We start from the raw sequence: 17,693 nt of genomic DNA on the forward strand, positions 1-17,693 counted from the left end.
TATACCAGTGCAGAACTGAGCTCGTTTTTGTATATTGAATTGTATTGTATGAATCTGCTCTGCAGATGGGCCCACTGATTTAAAAGTGGCAATTTGTGCCCTTTATTAGACACCATTTGTCATGGGAAAAAGTGGTAGAACTGGACTGAAGATGTTTAAAGGTGCTGGAACAGTAGGATTTCTTCAGTTATTGAAATCAAGTACATAAGTGCTGTGGTGAAACAGAGCACAGACAAACAGATCACAGCAGCAAAGCTACTCTTTTTTTATTAGCACTCAGTTATAAGTCAATTTAATATTTTAAAATTGAATTTATTCATTATTTTAAAATTAAATTTCCTCTCAGTTAACCAACAGAAAAACACGAAATGATTTTTAGAACAATGGGACAGACTGTAAGAAATTAAAACTGAAAGTTATGTACAAGAAATCTAAAACAACTTGAAGTAGTCTCTATGGCCTGTATTTGGTCTGGGACACCGGACCAGCATTGGCAGGTGAGATATGAGGCTTTCCAAAATAATTCCCCCAGTTTTGAACATCTCTGTGTATGGAAATGCATCACACTCCCTGATTTCTGATGTGACCTGGCAACGGGCTGCAATCCCAACAGCTTGCAGTGCTACTAATGATGCCATGGCAGAGATTACAGTAACTTGTGCTGTCAGAGAATATGTTAAATCTCAGACCTGAAGAAACAATTATAATTCCCTGTACCACTGTCCAAAACTGAAGTGGAGCTTAAAATAGTTGATGGTTTCAGAGGAAAGCTGGTCAATAGATTTAATTAAGGCAATATGCTTAATCCATTTTTAAAAATTTATTTCCTCTGTGCTGCCAAGCCTTTTCTTGGCCAGGATGTAACACACCACATCACAAGGTTTTACTCACGGGATTTCTGCACTGCAGTAAAGAAACAACAAAAATCTCATGAGACCTGGAAGGAGTCTGAGTGAAAGCCCTGAAAAAAAAGTGAGAAGAAGTACAGAAGTACATTTCATCACTTCTGTCATCTCACCGCATTGTTTGCTGCATTCGTGCTGCTCTTCCAGTGAGAAGCTCAAGAAATCCTACTGGCACAGCTGAGAAAAGGCATCAGGTGTTAGAACTGCAGGTAGTTTGGCTCATGCACTTTGTGTTTTTCCGTGTCCAAAAATCTGACCCAAAGACGTGTTGGCAAGAAATATTCACATTGAAAGAGTTCTTTTTACTGATTTAACTCTCTGCTGATCTGACAATGTTCAGTCAGGTGAGGTTAGTCAGGTTGTCACCAGAGTGAGCCACAGCTCCCTGATGCCCCTGGGATCTTTCCATGGGCTCTGGTGGGTTCTGGATGGAGCTGCCACAATGGGAAGTGGCAGCTCCTGCTGATTTCACAGAGTTGTGAGTTCCTGAGGTCAGACCAGCTGCCTTGAAAGGAGTCCTGTGAGTTAGGAAACGTGCTGTTGTTATTAGCTGTGCTTGAAAAGTAGAATGTAGTCAGTTCCATGTTCCTGTGTTCTTTTAAGGCAAAATAACTGCAACTGACAGGAAGTCTGGCCTTTCAGAAAAGTAAGAAAGAGGAGCTTAAATACAGTTTTCTTATCTAAATGTTTGTTCTCCCACTTTGAACATTCTGATATATGCTAAAACATAAGGAGTGCTTCCTCGACTGATCATTCTGCTATTAAAGTTGTTAAGCATTTATTTCAAATGCCAAAAAAATCCCTGGGAGGAACAATTCAGTGACTGTATTTTGATTTTGGTTTCTCATTTAAAGACAGTGGAAATACCTCCATGCTTTGCTTACCGAAACATTAACAAAAGAAGACATTCATAGTTACCCTGTTTATTTAGACTGAGCGAGATTACTTTAATTTCTCAAAATATCTAAACAGAAATTTTCAAGTGGTTTAGGAAATTTAAACATAGAACTTTGGGACTTGAGTATAAGGGTTGGTTGTTAATTTCACAAGTACCTTATTTTTATCAGCAGCCAGATCACAGGGCTTCCTTCACATCTTGTAAATAATTAACGAAAGCACCCTGGCAGGGATATGACTGCACTGACTGCACAAGAGGAGGAGCTCGAGATCTCGAATTTAAACTTTATATAAGCCAAAATGTAAAGGAAATTCATTTCCATTTTCATTTATTTTTACATAAGAAATTAAAACTAATCTGGAAATGCTAAGCTGTTTGTGCTGTAGCAAACCATCTAGTTTCTGTCCCCACGGAGACCATCTTGCTTGTGGTGTTTTGATAACCACTTCTTGAGGTTCCTGTCCAGTTTGAGTGAAAGTCTGCAAGAATCTGAGTATCCCTTCGTTGCTGCTTGTAGCTCTTGTTGACTTTGGTAAGATGTAGGAAATTCAGAATTTAAGGAATGAAGTTTCATCCTTTCATCTTGGCTTCACTGGAATTTATTTTTTCAGGTTTTTTTAAATACTTATGCACAACCTGCATATTTTAAAAACTGCTGTGCAGAAGGTAAAATCGAGTACAATTTGTCCAACAAGAATTAGGAATGGAAGTAAGGGCTGGGGTTAAGTGCGAGTGAGCTTGGCAGGAGCGCTGTTTGCAGTCACGGGAAAAAGGGTTCACACAGCAGTTGAACTTGAGCTGTCAATGAGAAATCTGCAAGGAAGTGTCAGATGAGGAGACTGATACTTGGGATAAAAGAACAAACAGGGCTGGTGAGAGATAATTTGCCTGGGAAGAAGTAAAGGATACAGAATTCCTGTGAAACTGCCATGAAGAGAAGCAGAGCATTGCTTGGTGGACATGAAGCAGAAAACTGGAGAGTTTGGAAGAGGAGAGAAAGAAGAGAAAGTGCAACTTGTTCATATTCATCATTTGCTGCTTCAGTCAACACGCATATTTAGCATATAAATGGGTTTCTCAGAAATGCTTGTTACTGCCTCAAAGTGATGCTAAAAATATTTTCAATATATGATTTGGTGGAAATAGGGAAAATGATCACAAGAGCATTCAATTTCACTTCTTATTAATCTCTGTAAAACCGATTGAACAACGAATATACTTGTAATTGAAAAGCAGTTTTGTTCTACAGGGAATTCCATGGATGGGCTAAAAAGCCATGGCAGAAACGAACTACCACATCCATCCTTACGCTTTACAGTAGGTGGTAATCTGCCCTTAGAAACCTACAAGAAGTGGTCATGAAATTTGAAATATGACACAAAAACAATTATCACCAAACTTAATCATTTTTAACTCACCCCCTTGCTACCCAAATTAGAAAATTTATTTTAAAATGTATTATGATGGTTTAGTTTTAGCTGAGCAGTAGTACTATAATGAATTCTTTTTATATGTTTGTTTAAGAGAGCTTTGTTCTTTCCTTTTTCTCGATGCTAAATATCAGCTTTGTAGCTGATGTCTAACTTTGGACAGAAAGAGGGGACGTGTCTTTCACCTTCACAGTCTCTCTCTCCTTTTCTTTTTCCTTTAGACCTAAGGTCTCTGCAAAACAAGGCAGTCTTTGCCACATCTCCTTAAAATGATGAAGATTTCTTTCCTTCTTCACCTGTGACTCCAGGGCAAACTTCCCTTTGTTGCACCTTTTCAGTGTTAGGCGTTTCACGAATTCCTAGGTTTCTGGTGGGAATTCTTTTCATCCCTGACATCAAAACATGCAGGGTTTTTGAAGAGCAGAGTTCAGGCTTAACATATTTTTCTCATTTCTCGTTTAAAATAATCTCATGCTTAAGCTGCAAGCAGACTTTGGTAAGAAACAAGAATTATACGTTGTGAAGTCCAGTGAGAAAGGCATTTTCTGAAGCCTGTGCATATGAAAGGACAAAACTAAAGAGCACACAGACACAGACAGACTCCTGTTCACTGAAGTTCTGGTCTAATTTGTCACCTGGCAGTACGTTATCGGAGTATTTAATTGTAGAGTAAGGATCCCAAACACTTTAGTTGTGAATCAGTGTGGCCTCATCTGAAAGAAGAAAGCTGTTTCTGAAGAAAGAAAAAAAACCACAAGCTGCCACAAGTACCCACATTGGGGAGAGGGAAATCCATTGACAAACGTCAAACTATACCAGTCCAAAGCTGGAAACCTCTCTCTTTCACCAAATAAAAGCAGCAGGTAAAGCTCCTATTTTCTGTTGCATGTGCACGGTACATTCTTAGGGCACTCTGTACCTCTGACACAGTCAGTTCTGAATTTCCTGATCAAGTTTTGTTTCTTCTTCTTCAGGTCAATATTGGCATTCTCATTGCTGTTACAAGAGTTATCTCAAGAATCAGTGCGGATAACTATAAGGTCCACGGGGATGCCAATGCCTTCAAGTAAGTTTCTCATATTTGAATTCTGCTGTAACAAGTTAGTAATCTGCCATGTCACAGCCTAGGGACATGTACAATGTTCTTCTCCTAGGACACTGATACCATTCCTTTTTAATGAAAAGCAAATAATGATAAAGGCAGGATATTATTTGCTTGAATGCAGCCAATTAACCTATATTTTATGAAAGCCAAATACAGCATGGGATGAAGCCTTTAGTTTGGCATGAGCTAAGCTGTTTTTCTGCTTATTACAGTCTCCAGCATTTGCTGATTCATTATTTTCCTTTTTTGTTAATGGAGATTTTCCTCTTACAGCTATTTTTAAAGATAAATCTCACAAAGTATGATTAATCTGTACTTGGGTATTGCAACCATTCCATTCTTTCAAAGGATAAACTTGTTTCTAGCCCCAGTTTAGCAAAATATTGAGGCATATGCTTATTTTTAATACTCTCTTGATACTGCAAAGCACAGAGAGTTACACTGGATTTAAATGTGTTCTTAAACTCAACCATGTCTTTATATCAAGGTGCTTTGAGCCCCCAGGGATTGTGACTTCTCTGAGTGTATCATCTTTTAAATACTGTGCTATTGAGGCTAGAGGCGAAATTCAAGGTAGATGCATTGCTGCATCTGAGTATGTAAGGATAAATTCTGATGTCTAAAGTCTGTGGGATTATACGTGGCTAAGTAAGAGGACAACTTAATATATTGAATTTAAAGTAAGATGCTGAATGTTACATTTTGTGTTTTACCTCCTAAAGACATTTTAGTCCAAATACAAAATACACTGTATATATCTCAAGCAGTTTATAGCTTATAGGGTAGAGGAAGGATGTGTTGATGGTTTGTGCTTAATGTTTCTGAGTCACAGGCTATTGTGTGATAAGGTGCGGCGCCACTGATCTGAATTGGTGTCATAAGGAATCATTTTTATGCTCTAGTTACTTATGTAGTTTTTAAAATGCCATTAAGTTTACGATATTGGTGACAGATACCTGATAGAAGTTAGTTTACTTATTGTACACTCACCCACAGGAGAAGAAAAACAGTAAATAAGTCTACACAAAAATCTATACGATAATTACATTGCAGTAAAATGAAAAGACTGGGAATTAAAATAACTTTCAGATTTGGATGAATCTCTGTGACCTTCAGAAATACAAAGGAAATACAGAACTTTGGGAAGCAAATAACTGTGTATTGTCAATGACAATTTGAATCCATTGTCAGAATTACGAAAACAAGAGAAGATCCACAAACAGGAGCTACACAGACGGCTCTGTGCACTTAGGTGTTTCCTTGCTTGTGTTATGAAGAGCCGATTCAATACACACTGTACCCTGTGCACCACTCTCTCTCTCTTTCTGTCCCTCTCTCTATATGTATTTATATAAAGCTATGTATGGATAAATAAGAAAAATGTTCAAGGATAGTTGTTCGAGAAATAAGACGAAATGCATTTACAGATTGCTAGCTTAAATATTAACAGCTAGAGATCGTGAATGGTAGAGCTCTGCACTGAAAATGTGAAGTGTCTGTGCGCCTTAAGCTGATGCTCTTTGTGCCAAGTATTTTGAAAGTACAGTTCTAGGATCTGATCTAATAATTAACGAGGTGTCTGTGACAACAATCATGAATAAGCTTTTCTTCATAAAAATAAATTGATTAAATAAGATATATTGAAAGGTAGACAGAACAGAATAGCTCTTGTTCTGTAGATACCATTACAGAAATGGGTCCTCAGAAACTTGAAAGGAGAACAGCATAAATAGCTGTACAGATCAGATCTTAGAGATTGTTAACAACCTGATTCGTCATAGCAGTGAGGGAGCCCGAATTAGAATTTCTTGTACAGCTGATGCCATGGAAAAAGTAACTGCTGTATCTGCTGGAAAAAAAGAAAAGAAAAAGAAAGTCTTTGTAGCACTAGATTTATTTTCTTGTCATCAGTACTCCTTATACAGGTGAGAGGAGTTTGTGTCTGGTGTGAAATCATTCTGCCCACAGTACTGTCTTCCAAAAAGGAAGAGAACAAAACAAGAGTGGGCTCCGTTCTGACAGCTGGTTGGGAGATTTTTTTTGCAGTGAAATGAAAATGCCTGAAACCACTGAAGAATCATAGATGTTGATTAGAGACTGTTAACAAATGAGAGTGGATAAGCACAGCAAAATGAATCAGTGACAGAGAGCACAGAGATAACAGAAAAACGCAATAACCCTGCAGTTCCTGTCAAGTTGCTGTCAGCAAGAACCACAAGGTGGTTTTTGAATCAACAAGTGCAATTGGCTTAGGGAGAAATCCATGGAGATCACAAACTGCACTGTGCATCACAAGCCTTAAACAAAGGGCCTGTCAGGCTCCCATCTGGATAGGGCTATTCATTTGACATTAGCTATGGGGGAAAATGGAATATGTTAGAAAGAATTTATCAAGCTTTTCTTGGAAACATCTAAATTAATATGGCATAACATGATTTTGGTGAGACAGGAATGTACTTTGTCACGGTGTCTTAGTTCTTTGCTGTAGCAAAGTGTTTCATAGGAAGGAAGGGGGATTTTGGGGCTGCATTCACTGTTTTGTAAAGCAGAAGACAAAATAAAGAAAATGAGAACTGCTCAATCCAATAAACTTGAAAGGGAAAGAGAGATTTCAATGCATTTTTTTCAAGCTAGAATGAAATTTATATGGAAAGCGCAACAAGAAACATTAAGTTTCTGTCTGCAACGATTTAGATGATACAGTGGGGGCTTTAAGGTTACAAGTGGTAATGAACCAAAAGGCGTTGCAAAACTGGCTAAGGAGCATCTGAAGTGCTGTGATAGGAGTGTTAAGAGAGGTGCTGGCTGTCTCTCCTTGGTAACTCAGGCCAATATTTACATCTGCTGCAAGCACCTAACAGACCTCACCCTTACAGCTGCTGCTGAGTTCAAGCAAACAGCAGTTGCAGGCATTCAGGTTTGAAAACCTCAGCCTGCATGTTTACAGAGCTGGCCCATCATCAGGCTTGTCTCTCTCCAGGCTTTCTGGCTGAAGGAAGAGCTCTATCACATTGAAGAGCTCTGGCTTCCACTTTAGCTGGCAGCCCAGGTGAGAGAGCACCTCAAAGCAGAAACCTCTGCTCACGTGCACTCCCTGATCCCTGGACAAATGTGTGTTTCTGCCCTGCAGTCCTCGTCTGCTTGACACGCGTGCCTTAAAGGTTCTGCTTTCTCCTCAGTGAATCTGAAGGAAGCCCAGGTTGCCTGGCTCCAACACAGATACTCCCTGAGCACCAACAAGCCCAGAGTCATAACTCACACCTCGAGGTCGTCAGGCCATGACTGAGCAGAGGTTACTTTAGGAAACTGTCAGAACAAAGATGGAGTTATGAGCCACGATGATATCAATTAGAGAAGACATTTATTGTAAGAGAAGTGTTAGTGCTGCAGTGTATTTAGTTTCCCTAAAGATTAAGTTACTTGGCAACGCGATTGGATATTATGAACAAGGACTTGTTTCTCTTGGCAACAGACATCAATAAGCTGATGTAATTATTTAGAGTAATTGTTCCTGATTTTCTGTGTGGCAACAGGTCCTCTTAAATGCTGACTCAAATATAACCACAGAATTTGCATCAGGATGAGCCACTGCTCAGCTCTGAAGGCAGCTTCCATCAAACTTCATGTTTAAAAGCCAAAGCAGACAAGGAGAGCGTTAACAACATTTCTTCATTTCTACATAAAATTAATTAATTCATAATCCTCCTAATTCACATTCCACCCAGAATAAAGTGCTGTACATTATGGGCTGATTGACCTTTTCAGGTTCTGATGTTGCTTGTCATAATGAAGATGTCAGACAGAATTTTGCTGACCATTTTCCCATTTTTGGAGATACAGGCAGATGTGGACATGTTTCTATTTGTTGTTTTTTAAAAGAAAATAATAATACCTCCAACATCAGATATAAATTGATAAAGCATTCAGGAGTGAAGTTCATGATACATAATTAAAAAAAAAAACACAATAATCTAAGGAAAAATTAATTCAATTAATTAAACAGTGTATGATCAGAGATGCTAGTTAATGCATAACAGACTCTTGTGACAGTCTGGCAGGAGATATTTGGTCACTGTATAATTAGTGTATGTATGTGTGAGTGGTCCCTTATTTATCACCTGAAACTAATACTGCAAAAGCAGTTTGGTGGTAAAAGGTGAGCAAGGAATTATTACAAGTTCCTATTTCTTACTTGAATTCAGTGAGGATTATGCTTTTTGTATTCTTTCTGAAACATGCTGAACACAAACTTGTCTGAGCTTTTTCACTTAGATGCGAAGGCTTGTTTCTGAGCTTTTTGCCAGATGATGGGCTATTGACTCTCAGTAAAATAATGCTGTGCATAACTAATTTGGATGTTTCATTATGAGAATGTTTTGCAGCCAGGGAACAGATTTCCCACCACAAGGTTGATTTGAATGTTTTGCTAGATAGAATACTGAATCAAATACTTTGAAAAATTGAAATGCACGTGCACATTTGTTTGCATTATCCATTCTCCTTGACTGGTCTTTCATTTCGGGAAATAATTAATTATATGTTTGTGTTTAAGCATATAAGTAGTCTCTCTCTGAACTAAATGCAATTAAATCAGATTAGTTTAATGCAATTGCTCATGTGCTTGAAGAAGCAAATGATTACTTTCTTCAGTTATGGACCATTTGAACACTTAGATTTTTTAACTTACTCCTGCTGCATATAAAATCTTGATTCCTCTGAGTGCATACATTTACTCTGGCTAGGAATAGAACAGTTTTGTTTTCTTTCAATTCCTGCTGTACCCCTTTGAAGCCTCGGTCGGTGCTGTGTTTACTTGGGAATTTACTTCTCTGTTACAGTGAGAAAAGTTGTCTAACGTGACAGTGCTTCAGAAATGTGCACGTTTGTAATAAAATGTAATATACTCCAAGAGAACTCTTCCCTGATTAAGTCTGTCACAGGTAGGATGTTTGATTATTGGAGGTACCTGTCTCCTGGATTACAGGGGTTACAATGCAATTTTCATTGACCTTAGATCTGCAGTTAGTTAAATAGGGATTGTAGTAGAGGAAGAACGCAAACACATCTCTGTTGCAGTAAAAGTAGTTTTAATCTAGAAATAAAAGTAGTTTTAATCTAGAAATAAAGATATCATTCTTAACTACATCTCTGTGCTTCCACACCTACTTCACTTTTGCATTATACTGACTAGAAGAGAGGGAATTCCATTAACTTCTTCTTCAATCGATTGTCAAGTCCAGCTCTTATTTTATATATATTTCATTCCTTGGTCTGAAATGGCCCAAAGAGTGGCAAAAGTTGATATAACTTCTCTGTCACGTGTATAGCTCAGAAGCCAGTGAACTTGACGTCATTGCTACCATAATCATTCACAGAGAAAGTAATTACAACATAATTAGAAATATTTCTTTGCTTTTTACTCCATTTTTTGATCACTTTACTCTTTTCCTTCATCCCTCAAAACTTGATCCTCATTCAGTAAAATAGGAAACAGTCTCTTAGTTCTCTACTGAGGGAAGGGGTTATGCTTTTTCTGTTCAGTTAGATTAATGACTGAATATTGGAATGAATGGCAGTAGCAAGACAGGGCTTCAAGAAAAGTTCAACAGGGTAAGCAAGTCAAGCTGTTGGGTCAGCTCATTCTGCATTTTCAAAGGTAGCATAAAACCACCTTGGTTGTACCTGAAAACAGGGTACATAGGTTTACTGCAAGTCTATTCCTTCCTTTGGTTATCTGGGGGGAAATAAGCCGTACAGAAAAATTTTCCCTTTGACAGATCCAAACACATGAGGGCTGCCCGCCAGCAGCTCACGATGCTGCAGACATCTCTAGAGTTAAACATGTAATTGACCGTTCCAAAGCACTTTGTGAAGCCATCTATTACGTTCCGCAGCACACTGAATGTGCTGTGGCAAATTGCTCACCCTTTTAATCAGTGATCCATGCCATGCCACAACTCCACATCACTATTTTACATTGTTTGTAGAAATACTGCCTGTCTTTTGTCTCAGGTAACGCTCTTCCAAGTCAGAGCTGCTTTTAATGTGAGGCTTTGTTCTGCAAGGAACTGTGTATTAGTTGCACTTTTCTCTTGCAACTCAATGTCTGTTTCATGTCATTTGCAGTGCAAAGACTTCTTTTTCTAAGGATTATTTCCAGCTGTTCATTTTTGGAGAATGCACTTGTCAATCACGACACATAACCTGTGGCTCTCATGAGAGCTCTCCTAACAAAGAAGATACCATAACCTCTCTACATAACTAAATTCTACCCCTTTGCAATACCATTAGAGAATTTCTTTTTCTCTCCTCTCCCTTCAAGGATGAGAAGCAAGTCACAATCTTGTCAAACTCTTCTAAAAGTCCATGGGGATTCAAGACCCATAGCACTAGAAAATCCTTTCTATGCCTTGCTGACACATAGCAGCTGCATCCCTCAGAGACACGGAGCTCTGCTTCTCTCTGCTCTGTCAAAAGAGAAATGAGCTTTTTCTGTCTGCTGAGGGAGAGCCATCAGTTAGAAAGAACAGTCTGGCAAGTTGAATCTGCCCTCAGCAGTTCTTTCTTAACAATTTCTAACTGTAAGAAATCATGTTCATTGTACATGGCTTCAAACAGGATGAGCGATGTACCTCACAGAAACTCTTGGAAGGAGGAGAGTGACTGGCAATAAAGGAAATAATTAAAAGGGATGTATTAAGCAATGACAATTAGTGAGCTGACATGCTACTGCCAATGATAATGTCTTCAACAAAATTAAATTTTTGGCTCATTGAATATGACAAATACAAATGAAGTTTGGGTATCTTCTTATTAGACTCAGCATTTTAGACTAAAAATACATGGGTTTAAATGCTGGCAATAAGAGTATTAATGGGAAGTGCTAATCTTCTAGTAACCGTAATGACAGTAATGGCAGTGCTTTCTTTAGTACAGATGTTGAGAATTGAAGCACTGAAGAAAGGCTCCAGGCCATATGATGGCTCAGGCACATTTCAGGAGTGATAACAGTTTGCAAGTATGTAAAACACTGCTGTAGGAAGGAGGCACTTCTTCAAGGGAACAGAAAAAGGGACAAATAGAAAGAATCCTAAACTGATGAAAAAAATCAAGTATCTTCAAACTTCCAATAGTGGAAGGGGAGTATCAAAGCAATGGAGCTGATCACCTGAAGAACTGCTGAGTTTGTCTTTGAACAGCTCCCAAAAGTGGTTGCACAAATGTCTGTCATAGCTAATCCTGATGCCAGGAGTGACAAATGACTCTGCCTTGTGGCTGAACTGGACAAGATGACACTGTGAGTCCTTTCACAGCTTATTTTTTCTTGCTTGCCTTCTTCTGAGCCAAGATCATCCTTTATGGGAGCTGGTTTTCTTCTGTCTTTTCTCCTTAAATAGGATTTACTGCTCAAGACTGAGCAGGGCCTGTTGATTATGGGCTCCAAAGGAACTCTGAACTCCATGTTCTAATTTCTTCTTTATTAGGAGGGGTAGTAAAGACACAACGTTAACAGTGATAAACAATCAGATGAGCTATGACAGCTTAGCTAAAATTCTCACTGCTCGTGTCCCTAATGTCTGAGCCCTGGAGATAGCAATAGGTTTTTCTTTATAAGATTGGGATTTCGTAAGCGCCCAACACTAACTGCTTCATATGAACGTAACACTGATGTCTCTAAGCCTGCTCCAGGAGCCTACCTGAAGAACTGCTCATTTCTGAGAGTTTTGTTGGTTTTTTCCCCAGTGTCCCATTTACAAACAGCATGGTCTGTGGGGCACTGCCTTGCGTGCCAGGGTTGCTGGGGACTTGCTGTGTGACCTCAGCGACAATTCACTTACTGTCTGCTGCCTCTCAGTCTCTCTCTTTCCTGCACTCTCCTCCTCTTTCTGTCTTTTTTTCCAGTGTTCTGCTTTGTACTTTTCACGTCCCTGAAGAAACATCATGAGCCTAAGATGACTTCAGTGGGGTTTAACTATTCTTTGTACTGCCACAGATTTCAGCCCAGTGCTTGTTAGACTTAAAACAGCAGAAAATGTCAACTTCTGGAGATCTACAGTGAAAAAGTGCTTTGGAGTGCACATTCTTTTGTTTTAAAAATGCCTTAATTTCTTTTAGATTTCAATCTTTTAATACCTGATTTAAGCCATAAATGTCTCAGCAGGAGGAGGGTGGTGTATTAGTCATAGCTTTATGCCCGGTACCAGAGTAACAGTTAAATGCTGGTCATTCATCATGAAATGGTACAACTCACTGTGAACAGCAATAACTGCAAGAGCTTGCTTGAACTGCCGCTGCTTTTATGTCCTTGGCCTAATTTATAATCCTAGAATTCTTTGTCAGCTTTATGCAGAATAATAAGACAAATATTATAGTTACACCATCGCATAAAGTAAACGCTAATTTAAACGTGCACCTTTTGCAGGGCTCTGAGCAGCCATGTAAATCACTGCCTGGAGCGACACAGCTCTTAGCTAAGGGTGATTTACATATTTTCCCGACATTGCATTCACAAAATAAAGAAAATAAATGAAAAATATGGGTAATTGCAACAAAGAAAATGCCCTGTTTTAGAATGAGAAGTCCTTTCAAGCTTTTAGATACCGTCTTCATTTACGTAATGAAGTGCCAGTACCCATAGGTGTGTTACAGGCGTTTTGGAAAGGTTAGTAGGAAAGTACGTAGGTTGTTCTGGTTTTTCCATTTGCAGGTAGGCCTTTAGAGAAGGTGGGAATCAAACCCGTAAGCAAAACATTTTTATTTCAACAAGCTGGAAAATATTTTGGAGGAATTTTTATGACCTCTTGCTGGGCTTTTTGTAAGTAATACAGCGTCAGCTATGACATTAACTTTGATAAACACAATAAAAACCATATGTTGCCTCATTTCTTTAAAACCAGCTTAATAAGAAAATGAGTTCCTCACATTACAGCACTGCACAGCTAAATGCTTTTCTGCAGTTTGTGTTATCCTCTGAAGCAACAGTCACCAGCAAGCAGTTTTAGAAACCAGGCAGCAAGGCAGTGTGATTGCAGTTGTAATCTGGCAATTCTTTTTTCCCCCCTTACGTACATTTGAGACAGGCGATCAAGCAAGTATATGGCTATTTATTTGGCAGTGCTGCAGTTAAGGCTCGCATGAACCATTACAGAAAATTACTTTTCTTTCTCAGTTTATACGCCTGACCTTGATAGCTTTGCTGTTCGCTGGTACCGTTACCATGGAAATAGAAGAATGATCTTTCTGTTGATATCAGTGCATAATTAAGGGTCACTGAGACTGCTTAGGTCAAGAGATCATTTTCAGAGTTCAGATCTTCAGGGGGATGAATGTTGTTATTCCACAGAAGGTTTGTGTATTGGTTGATGTGACTGTTATTCTGTCATCCTAAATTAAGCCTCATTGACTCCAAACTAAGAGCCAGAAATATTTACTCAATCCACACATTTCCAATAAACTCTGTGTCCATGAAGCTGCTTTTTCTGGGCATTCCCAGGTACAAAAACTACCAAGCCGTGGGGCTTGTTGCCACTTGTCAGCTGAAACGTGGTAACTGGCTGTGTAATTGCTTCTCATCATTTTGAATACAGTGTAAAGCACTATCTGTTAAAAGCCTCCAGTGACAGAAATTTGAGTCTCTTCAGGGTGTAGCTGGTTCAGAATTTTTTTCCTATTGGATTCTCCTGAAAAGCTTGACATTTCTACAAGGGCAGTTTAAGAAATGACAAACTGTCTTCCTCTAGTGGATGTGGGCAACAATTTCTTTCTCTCCCTGCTGAAGCAAACTTGTCTTTTGAAAGCCTCAGACCCTTATCAGGAAGTTTTCAGCAGACCATGCTTGCTAACTCAATGATCCTTCTTGTTCCTTGCCTCTAGAATGACCACATTTTCCTTGAAGAATGACATCCAAATCCAAATATGATGCTGCAGCTCAGGGCTTGCCAGTACTCTGTGGAGGGTACTGTGCAGGGAACTGTACGTTTTTACTGTGTGTTGTTCCTGGTTTGATAGTGAGGGACACAACGAAAAAAAATCTGCAGTGGGATTGCATCACTGCCTGCAGTGCTACAGATCTTTTTCTTAAAAAGAACCGTTCTATAAACTCCGCCTTTCAGTAACAATATCATCAATTAAATCAAGCTGGTTCCATGCTAACATCTAATCCTTTAGACAACTCTTGAACTCTTTAGGAAAAAAGGCCTCCATTTGCATTATCCCCATGGGAGAGCAAGCCAAAATAGACACCATGCTGCCCTACTGTTCCCATTTCTTTTTCCTTTATTTTGCACAGATACCTTCAAAAGATCTGTCTGCCTGTATTTTCTTGCTCTCTGAGCAGATCTACATTTTTGACACCCCCTTTCTTTTTCTCTGCATGTGCCTTCAGAACAAGCTGTGCCCTTTCACATCAGAATTCAAGTTATATGAATTCTACCATCAAATCTCCGTTATATGAGGGAAGGCGAACATTACGAGGTTCTTTTCATAACTTCTATTTGTTTGTTTGACAATCCCTCTTTATTAACTCTTGGTCCATCATCTTGTTTTATCATTGAGAAAACAAATATTTGCGCCGCATGACATAAGAAACATAAAAAAGATTCAGAGGGCTGTAAATAGCACAGTAAGACTAATTTCAGTATATTGTTTCAAGATGACTTGTTGAGATTTAGCCAATTAAAAATAGTGAGCACCAGGCCAATGCAATTCCTCCTGCTGAGCAGATCCCTAGGGATAGGCTATACAGAAAGCTGTCCTGAGATGGAAGAAGTCCTGCGCTGGGAGCTTTGAAAATGGCTAAGACAATGGAGGCTATGGAAGAAATAATTAGGTGCAAATGTTGGAGAAAAGAAGTGGATGACACATAGCCCAGTCCATCTGGCACCCACAGGCAGGATCGAGCCCTTTGGGACATTTCCATTGCCTTGTCCTTGGAAGAGACAGGTAATGAGTTTTCTGGGAATAAGCTGTTGTAACAAATTCCTTCTCCTGGGCTGAGTCCAAAGTCGAGCTAGGCACCAGGTCCTATTAGAAGGGGAGAGTTTGAAGGAACATCTGTTTCCACATATGCAGAGCCTCGGCAGCAGCCAAGGTTAAGATTCTCCTATTAATATGTTGCTCCTACAAATAACTTGATGGTTATATTTTGTCAATTTGATTTGAAAAGATTTGATATCTTCTGCTCATCTGTTCTACCAACAGAAATAATTTCATGACCTTTTTCAGCCCAGGACTAGCTTGTTGCTAGCAGTATGTGGATATAAACAAATCCTCCTGCATAATTTTTCCTTTCCGGCTATGAGAAAAAATGCTGCTCTTTTCTTGAGTGCTTGGTCTGTACAGGGAAACTCTGAAAGTGAGAGGTGTGTTCCACTTCTGGAGACATACCTACCTTTACTGATGGCACGACCCAACACATTACAACATTACAAATTGCTTTCTTTTTAAAATAACAAATTAATCCATCCAGACTCCCCTGTCACTGTGCTTTCGTGATGCTATTAAGGAACTCCTAAAGTGAAATTGTGTAAGATTTTCTTGGTTTTTTTTTGTTTCCATTTGCTTCCTTTGAAATAATTCCAGACTCAGCTTTTAAGGAAGAATCAAACACTGCAAGAACTATGGAAATGAACAGTTTGTGTTTGAGACATTAACAAATCTATACTTTGGTAAGGGTCACGGCTTGCTCTTTTCCTTTTTCTGTTAGATTGCTTTCATCTTCTGCTGAGAGGTTTCTGAGAATTTGATTATTTTATCTTCTGGCCATGATCATCAACACCATATACTGGGAAATTTTTCTCCTGTCGCAAAGGATTGGAATCCCCCAAAAAGCTTTTTTCAGCAGACATATTTTTATTATTAAAAAAATAAAAATCGTAATTAATGTATAGCTGCAATAAATAACCCCGTACTCTACTTAGTTTGGGGAAGAAAAAGAAAAAAAGACCATTGATGGCCAATATAAATAATTGTATGCAGCAGGATTGTATAGTTGCTAGTATGTGATGGTACTCTGCACATCAATTAACCAGAAATTGTTATGCTGCTTGCTGTATTAGAGGTTATTATGGGATAAAGGAGAAAATATATCCTCAGTTACACTGAGGCTCTTCCTGAGGTTCAAGGGATGCTTCAGTACAAACAGCAGGAAGGGCAGGACACATGGACACAAATACAGAGTTTTGATTAAAGCAGCAAGACTGTTAATTAGTAAAGCTCCCAGTCACCTTTAAAAGACAACACTGACTTCAGCAGGAACAGAGGAGCTTTTGGTTCTCTCCTGGGAATGAATGCATGTACTGCTGAGTATCCTGCGGTGCAAAGCCTCACAGTGCAGGTAGCATTTTCATCTCCTCTTCCAAAACAAATTATAAATACTCCTCAGCTGGATGTGGAACACTCTTCTGCTTTGAGACTAACTTGTTATCATTTTCTTTGATGACTCAACGGCAAAATTCAGTGGAAATTAGCTTTAACATTGGATTTGGGGACCAAGATACAGGGAATGCTGTCTCAGCAGCAGTGCAATAAGGGCATTACTGTCAAAAACATTGGAGAATGTGTATTCTAGGTAAACTAGAAAAATCCCTCTGCAAACACAGTTCTCCTGGGCAAATCTTCACCCCTGAAAATCCAGCTTGCAAGCATATTATATTTTAATTCCCTATATTATTTTAATGGCTTGAATTGAAGAGAAGGACATGTTTAAGTTAAGCGCTTGTTACTTTCTTTGGCAAGCGTTATTTTTCTTCTGTAATTTTAGAATCAGGACGTGATCCTAGGATTTGATCTGTGAGAGGCCTTAGCAAGGCACGGATTCCTAAATCCCTAGTTTAGTGCTGAAGCCAAAAGTCAATGCTGCCATCCCCTGGGACTGCCTTCTCAGCACTGAAGTTCCTGAAGCACCTCCACTTCTGGCCATGCCTGTAGCTTTGTTAGACTTCATGAGGCTTTGAAGGGAGAATTGAATTTCAGTTCCTGCTCCACTGAATATTTAATATAAGCTAGGAAATATTAATAAAGCAAAGACTAGGTAGGACTTCTCTCTCAAGTGGGTGCCTCACAACTAATCTCTCTGACCCAGTGAATATTTAATTATTCAGTATAAGTAGAACAGGTTCAATAGGAGAGAATGAGAAGCGAGCAGGGAGTCAAAATGATCTGGGGAACAAAGTGAGCTGCTGTGCCACAGTCAGAAGAGTGATCTGAGCCTAATCCCAGTCTATTCTGAGCCAATGCTGTATCTACTAACCTAGCCAGGGAATGGGGTGCATCCTGCAGAACACAAGAGCTTAACTCTTGATCTGTTTGAAGGAGAGGGCTCAGGTACCAAAGGACAAAGACAATTCCTCCTAACA

General features: G+C 39.1%; 2 protein-coding genes across 6 annotated transcripts in view; one reads left to right on the forward strand and one right to left on the reverse strand.

Moving 5' to 3' along the window:
- RIMBP2 (RIMS binding protein 2) overlaps positions 1-17,693 on the reverse strand; it is a 403,010-nt gene that overhangs the window by 248,646 nt on the left and 136,671 nt on the right. The window lies entirely within an intron of this gene.
- ADGRD1 (adhesion G protein-coupled receptor D1) overlaps positions 1-17,693 on the forward strand; it is a 123,767-nt gene that overhangs the window by 96,272 nt on the left and 9,802 nt on the right. For all 5 annotated transcript variants that reach the window (XM_052691408.1, XM_052691404.1, XM_052691407.1 and 2 more), the window contains one exon: positions 4,208-4,299. In XM_052691408.1, the coding sequence (XP_052547368.1) occupies positions 4,208-4,299 (92 nt within the window). The remainder of the gene's footprint in view (positions 1-4,207; positions 4,300-17,693) is intronic.

This window comes from Tympanuchus pallidicinctus, unplaced genomic scaffold, assembly GCF_026119805.1.
Source record: "Tympanuchus pallidicinctus isolate F22 unplaced genomic scaffold, pur_lepc_1.0 scaffold28, whole genome shotgun sequence".
Taxonomy (NCBI): domain Eukaryota; kingdom Metazoa; phylum Chordata; class Aves; order Galliformes; family Phasianidae; genus Tympanuchus; species Tympanuchus pallidicinctus.